General features: G+C 43.3%; 1 protein-coding gene across 1 annotated transcript; it reads left to right on the plus strand.

Moving 5' to 3' along the window:
• Positions 1–2,826: 2,826 nt before the first annotated feature.
• Positions 2,827–6,465, plus strand: LOC308160308 (keratin, type II cytoskeletal 8-like; the record flags this gene model as incomplete). The annotated part of the gene is made up of 9 exons (XM_080534226.1): positions 2,827–3,099; positions 3,500–3,708; positions 3,908–3,968; positions 4,345–4,440; positions 4,718–4,882; positions 5,064–5,189; positions 5,733–5,953; positions 6,140–6,186; positions 6,371–6,465. 9 exons carry the CDS (start codon positions 2,827–2,829, stop codon positions 6,463–6,465), a joined length of 1,293 nt encoding a protein of 430 aa, XP_080390352.1.
• Between the last annotated feature and the right edge of the window lie 1,106 nt (positions 6,466–7,571).

Below are 7,571 nucleotides of genomic sequence, written 5' to 3' on the forward strand. Positions count from 1 at the left end.
GCAATTATTAGAATACAGTTTTTGCACCAGGAGTTTAAAGGTAGAGGCAGAGGGGAGGACCTCCAACCGGAGAGTTTGCTGCAGAGTGTTCCATGTATTAGGGGCATCAATAAAAAAGGCTGTTTTACCTAGGTCTGAACGCGCATACGGAACCCGAAAAGAAAGCCAACTATTAGATCTGGTCACATAAGTACCAAGACTCCAGTCTAATAATTATGAGATATAAGGAGGAAGCTTGCCACAGATGGCCTTGAAAACAAACAAGTTCCAGTGGTAACTGCGCCTCAGAGAAAGAGAGGGCCTTGTCATAAAGTATGCAGTGGTGAGTGTCATAACTGTCCCCGGTAATAAACCTTAGAGCTGAGTGATAAACTGAGTCCAATTGTTTCAATGTAGATGAAGCTGCATGCCTATAGATAACATCACCGTAATCTAATACGGACAGGAATACCGCCTCGACAACTCTCTTCCTACAAAGCAAGGGGAAGCTAGACCGATTACGGTAAAGAAAGCCCACCTTTTGCCGAAGTTTGGAGGTGAGGCCGTCGACATGCGTTTTGAATGATAGCTTCTCATCCAACCACAGCCCAAGATATTTGTAGTCGGTAACTCTCTCAATGGAGGAGCCGTCAACTGTGGATATAAGAAGCTTTGTATTTCTAGCCCTAGTAAACAACATGAATTTCGTTTTCTTGGAGTTGAGGACTAGCTTATGCCTCGAGAGGGCGTCTTGCAGTGAGTTAAAGGCTAGCTGCAAGTTGATAGTAGCAGCATGTGGGGAATCTGCTGTACTATAAAGAATGGTATCATCGGCATATAAATGGACGTGGCAACCGGTTAGCGAAGATACCAGTTCATTAATATAGATGGTAAAAAGTACAGGGCCCAGCACCGAACCTTGAGGGACACCCTTTGTAACCGTTATAAAATCTGAATTGCCACGTGAAGATTTTATACACTGACGCCTGAGGGTAAGGTAGTCATGGAACCACGCACAAGCACCTAAATCTAATCCAATATCGGATAGCTGTTCTAGGAGCAAGTGGTGATCGACCGTGTCAAATGCCTTCGAGAGGTCGACAAAGAGGGCCGCGCAGTGGTTCCTCTTGTCCAAGGCCGAGACTATGTCGTTAGTTACAAGTGTGATAGCAGAGATGGTACTATGGATTGGTCTGAAACCGGATTGATGGGGACTAAGAATTGAGTGGATTGATAGAAAGCGTTTCAATTGAGAATTGACCAAGGCCTCAAGTGCTTTAGACAGGCATGGGAGAGTGGAGATTGGTCGATAGTTATCCGGATCAGCCCTATCACCCCCTTTATGTAAAGGAATGACTCGTGCAGACTTCCAGACCAACGGAAATACACCAGAGGAAATTGAAAGATTACAAATGTAAGTTAGCGGCGCACTGATAATTGGCGCAGACGATTTTATAAATGATCACAGAGTCATTAACAGTAATACTAAGGGGGAGAGCACTGGAAGGACGATTTTTAGTCAAATTAATTGCATTCCAGAATTTGGCAGGGTTAGAGTATGAGGTGGTTATCAGATTCAGGAAATATTCGGATTTAGCCTTCCTTACGGCTGAAGTGCAGTTATTTCTGAGCTGCCTGAAGTACAGCCAGTGTTGGGGCACACCAGTACGTCTGGCACGGGACCAGGCACTATTTCTGTTATTAAAGAGGGTAGATAGCTCATGAGTAAACCAAGGCACTACCCTATCTTTTATCCTAGTGGTTTTAAAAGGGGCGTGCCTATCCACAACGCAATTAAATGTACATATAAAGGATTCGAGAGCGTCCTCAATGACATCGAGAGAGCTCACGCAACCCCAGTCGCAGCCATCGACTAAAATCAGTTTGCATCTATCATATTTGGTAGAGACTTCCAGCAATGCTGTATATTCTTGATAGCAAAATCTAATATTGATAATCTGACTCATGGCATTATCACTATGTGCAAAGAATTATGACATCAGTTTTGACACCTCAAAACATTCCACAGAACCCACACACCCATCTCCCTTCTGGGGGAATGTAAACTTGAGACAATGGAACATTTCCTCTTCAATGACACACAGATTCAAACCAATAAATATAGTAAAAAATAAAATAAAAAAAAGATTCAAGACTCGGCATGGTCAAATGAATATCAAACATAGAAGAGGAGCTAAACATGAAAATCTATTTCCCCACATTGTTTTTCAATAAGCCAATTTTTCTTTTTGTCTGATTTTGTTCTTTACATTTGAAGTATCGAGGCTCCCTGTAGACTTAGTCCTCATATTTTGGATTTGGCACCATTTCTATTTTTAATACTACCATTTATATTTTTTAATAATACTGAAGCTTTGGTAGAGGAATGGGTAGTCATGAGGGTCACATGAGAGACACACATTTTGACCTCAGCAACAGTGGCAAAGGACAATGGAAGCAATTTTGGGGTTGCAAATAAAACTGGTGTTGTTTTATGTCACACACAGAATCCAAAGGTTATGACCAGGGTGTGGTTGTCATCATTCCAACCTCAGCAACATCACAGAATATGTTGCTACGTTACACATAAGGATAGATAGGAGATGCCAAAATATTCACAGGTGTGGGAGGAAGCTGATAAAGACTACAAGAATCCAGGATGGCAACGCCACCAGGGGGGTTGGGGGTGAGGAAGGTATGTGTCCAACTGGTTCTTCCACATTGGGAGGTCACATACCTCCAGAATCTTGCTCCACTCTATATAAAGGAGGATACATCCGATCCACACCTCAGCCACCACATCCTCAACCAGCAAGCACAGCAGCGAGACCTCCACACAACACCACCATGAGTCTAAAGATCAACAAGAGCGGCCGTACAGGAGTCTACAACAAGCCAGGTGGCTTCAGCAGCATGTCGTTTGGGTCCTCCTTCAAGACCAGGAGCAGCATCCCCAGTGGCCCGGCCCAGTGGGATGCTCCCATCACAGCCGTGTCCATCAACAAGAGCCTGTTGACCCCCCTCAACCTGGAGATTGACCCCAGCATCCAGGCCGTCCGCACCCAGGAGAAAAACCAGATCAAGACCCTCAACAACCGTTTTGCCAATTTTATTGATAAGGTAAAGCCTGGGAATGTTTTTTTCCACTAATACTTACACCGTTGATTCTGTTGCTGTGCATCACCAGCTCTTATGCCAAAACCTAGAAAAAAAGACATTTGAGCTTTAGTAAATACTATAGTAGTTGTGTTAAACAACGGTAAGTCCTGTTACGTCATCACTATGAGTAACGTAACAGTTATATCTCCTGCTCATTTAATATAATGGTGTATTGATGGTTAATATACCATGCCCTCCACTTGAGTGACTAATTCCTGTATCTACACCTCTCCCTCTGGGTTCTGGTTCACTGTGTGTGTGTGTGTGTGTGTGTGTGTGTGTGTGTGTGTGTGTGTGTGTGTATATGTGTGTGTGTGTGTGTGTGTGTGTGTGTGTGTGTGTGTGTATGTGTGTGACACAGGTGCGATTCCTAGAGCAAGAGAACAAAAAGTTGGAGACCAAATGGAAGCTGCTGGATGAACAGACTTCTGGGCCCTCTGAGATCGATCCTATGTTCAATGCTTACATCGCTAACCTGACCAGGCAGCTGGACCAGGTCAACAACGACAAGAACAGGCTGGAGATGGAGAACAGCGGTGTGCACAGAGCGGTGGACGATTACAAGACAAAGTAAGAGAAAAGTGTGCTTAAAACAGCATATTTCAATGGAATGGATAGATATGTATCATCCTATCGAGAATAACAGCTCTTAACTGTGGTATTTATAACATGCGCTTACAATGTATCACAATTAAACCTGCCCTGTCAATCGCCAGGGTATCTAGTTATAGACCCTGATTCTAAAATATGTTGCTCTGTCCTGTCCTAGGTATGAGGAAGAGATCCACAAGAGGGATGGAGCGGAAAATGAGTTTGTCCATCTGAAAAAGGTACTGAAGTGATGGGTGACGTCCGCTCCCATCCCCTCCCATAACGCCTGTTGCTGTATTGTGCCTGTGAAAGAATCGCCACAGTCCCTCTGTGTTCTAATCTTACTCATTTGTACCCTCATCTGTAACTGTACCCTGCTTTGGATTGAAGACCAATAGCCAAGGCAAATCACAAGATACATATTAGAAATGTTAATTTAAAGTCTGAACATGTGCCTGTATTTCAAATATATATATTGTTAAAATATCTATATTTTAAGATACATTTACGGATTGGAAGACCTCAACAAACATCCCTGTGTCACATCTCCTCAAAAGAGAGGGAAAACAGCTTGTTATGGGCTATATTGAAACGTGTCTTGCTGACTTCTCGTAGGATGTGGATGCTGGTTACCTGACCAGGATGGATCTGGAGGACAGAGTGTCCAGCCTGGAAGATGAAATCAAGTTCCTCAAGGCCCTGTACGATGAGGTAAACCATCAAGTCAAATCACACTACCAATCCATCTGACAGTGCACCTCTGATTGGCTGATCCTGAATGCCACTGAGTCCAGTTTACTCTATGTGTTTTTATGGCCTCTATGGTTAGTCAAATTGTCAAAAAAGTCCAATTGTGGCAGTGCTACAGAGATACTATAGACATCTACATAGAACTTTGATAAAGGTGTCTATTTATAAAAATGCTGTACACTCTGAAGCTGTATTTTCATACAGTATGTTTGATGTTGTTGTTGTTTACTCGTGATAGGAGCTGCGTGAGCTGCAAGAGAGCCTGCTGGAGACCTCTGTGGTGGTGCAGATGGACAACTCCCGTGCTCTGAACATGGATCAGATCTTAGCTGGGGTGAAGGCTCAGTATGAAAACATCGCCGCACGAAGCCGAGAGGAGGCAGAGGGCTGGTACAAGACCAAGGTGAGGGAGGCTAATATGAAAAATGGCACATCAACCTTACGTAGGACCCTGGGGCTTCAGTGGAAAGTGAAAAGGCTGTTTTTCAGTTTCCCCTGTGTTCTCTGCCCATCCAGTTTAACCTGTGACCTGTGTTCTCTGCCGATCCAGTTTAACCTGTGACCTGTGTTCTTTGCCCATTCAGTTTGACCTGATGTCCGCCCAGGCCGACCAGTTTGGAGGCGAGCTGCGAAGCAGTAAATCAGAGATCTCTGAGCTGAACCGCCTGATATGCCGCCTACAGAATGAGATCCAGGCAGTGAAGGGACAGGTGAGTCCAGTACCTGATTGGATGGGTTAAGAGAGAGGGATTATGAATAAGATAATCTGAGCATAGCACAAACGTATCCTTGTTTGCTGCTCCTAGTTTAATTGAGCTAGTAACACCTTGTCTAACTTGATGGGATAATGCTTTGTAATTGATGACATTGGTATGCAGGAAGAACATTGTGTCTTGAGATCAAACCACATTCTCAGGCAATAGTGAGTAATGGCAATTGAGGTACTAAATCATACATTGAGGTAGTTCGGATTGCACAATACCTCAACCCAGTCTTAATTCATGGCACGCACAGATAACAAAGTACATAGTAGTAAGCCTATCATAACGTATATGCATCAGACATAAGGCCTGCAGCAGTAGGAACATATTGCCACCAGATTCGTTTAGCCAGGGAGTGATGCTAGAGGTTAGCACAGGGAGCTTCCGAATCAAATGTATTCATTTTACACATACGTACATCGTATATCTGGCCACCATCACCTCTATGAACAATATCCTTCCACCCTTCCACCCTTCCACCCATCCCTTTAGCGTCGCACCCTGGAGGACCAGGTAGCTGAGGCAGAGCAGCGCGGGGAGGTGGCGGTGACAAACGCCAGGGCCACCATCAAAGACCTGGAGGAGGCGCTGCGTAGAACTAAGCAGGACATGGCTCGTCAGGTCAGAGACTACCAGGACCTCATGAACGTCAAACTGGCCCTGGATATTGAGATCTCCACCTACAGGAAACTGCTGGAGGGAGAGGAGGACAGGTGAGGAGGGCATCTGATTACTAAATGTCTGCTGGATTATACCCTTGATATGGTTTTGTTCCCTAACAACCTGAGGCAATAACAAGTAGGCTGCACATTAACAATAGATAACATCAATAAGATGATAAATAAAAACATCGTTTTTAGAGGATATTATCTTACCGTCTCTTTCTCATCACCCATCAGGATTGGACAGCAGTCCATTACCAACATCCAGACTGTGCCCAACCCACGTAAGTGTCTCAATAATGTATAACCTTTTTGCCACTAATATTTTGGTCCTTTTGGTCCTTTGTTTAACTTAAAGTGACATACAGTACAGAGCACTGACACATCTATTCTTTTAAGTGAACAAAAGTGAACACCTGTTCTTTAAAGTGTCCCTCTTCTCTTTAATTATCTCTACCCACCTCCCAGGCCTCAGGGAGACAAACTGTCAGCCAAGAAGGACTTCTGTTCCAATCCTCATCAAGACCGTGGAAACACATGACAGCTCCATGTCATACAAGTGAATAAAGACACGGTTAAATGTCTGTACATGTTGTTCTGTAATTCTGTATTACAACACAACTGTTTAATGGGCCACAAGCTATGTAACTATCGTCAGTATCTGTAACCTTATTCTGAGGTAAATATGAATGCATCTTAATGGTGCTTTGTTTGTAACATGAATAATGTGAAATCCCATATCAAATCGTTTTAAGTGTTCTTCAAGTTTTGTTTTATTGTCAGTCTGTGCTTTACATCCATGCCTGTTGTTAAAATAGTCAATGTTATCAAGATGTTCAGACAACAATAAAGACTCTCATGCATGACCAATTGACTCATCTTTCACGTCTGACAAACGATTGACATTCAAAACATTATCCTCATTCCACCCCATCAATGCACACCGAAGCATGATGGTCATCATGGGAACACCTTTCTTTCTCACGCCCAGATTGAGACAGCTGCATACCTGAAACCAGACAAAGAGAAACCAGACAGAGAGAGAGGGGGGAGGGAGGAGAGAGAGAGAGAGAGAGAGAGAGAGAGAGAGAGAGAGAGAGAGAGAGAGAGAGAGAGAGATAGCGATTGGTTGGTAACATTTTGGTAACCTTAAGGTGGTATGTGTGTTATTCAAGGTGGCTATCTTATCTGATGAACGGTGTTCCTGTCACCGTGACTGTATGGTTACAACTGGGTTCCTGGGTACAGTATCCAGAAAACAAAAAACAACCATGGTGATGGAGGCAGGTGTAAATATAACAGTCTGCATTCTAGTCTCTTGAGTCTGCATTCTAGCGACCAAGCCTTTTCTGTTGCTGCACCTAAGCTGTGGAACACCCTTCCACCAGCCATCCGATGCTCTGATACTTTCAATACATTCAAGACCAGACTCAAGACCAATCTGTTCAGACTTGCCTTTTTACAGCATGGCATGGGTTCTGAGTAACATTATTCTCCATAATTGCCTAAGCTCTTGCATCATTTAAAAAATGTTTTTATTATCTTGACTATGATTTTATCTTTTTGTATGTCTTCTGTCTTTGTTTTCTTTCATTTTTCTTTTTTTTTTTTCGGTACAGTGTCCTTGAGTTTGAGAAATGTTAAATTGAGCTTTTAAATGAATCTATTA

This window comes from Nansenia antarctica (genome assembly GCF_963989245.1).
Source record: "Nansenia antarctica genome assembly, chromosome: 6".
Lineage (NCBI taxonomy): Eukaryota > Metazoa > Chordata > Actinopteri > Argentiniformes > Microstomatidae > Nansenia > Nansenia antarctica.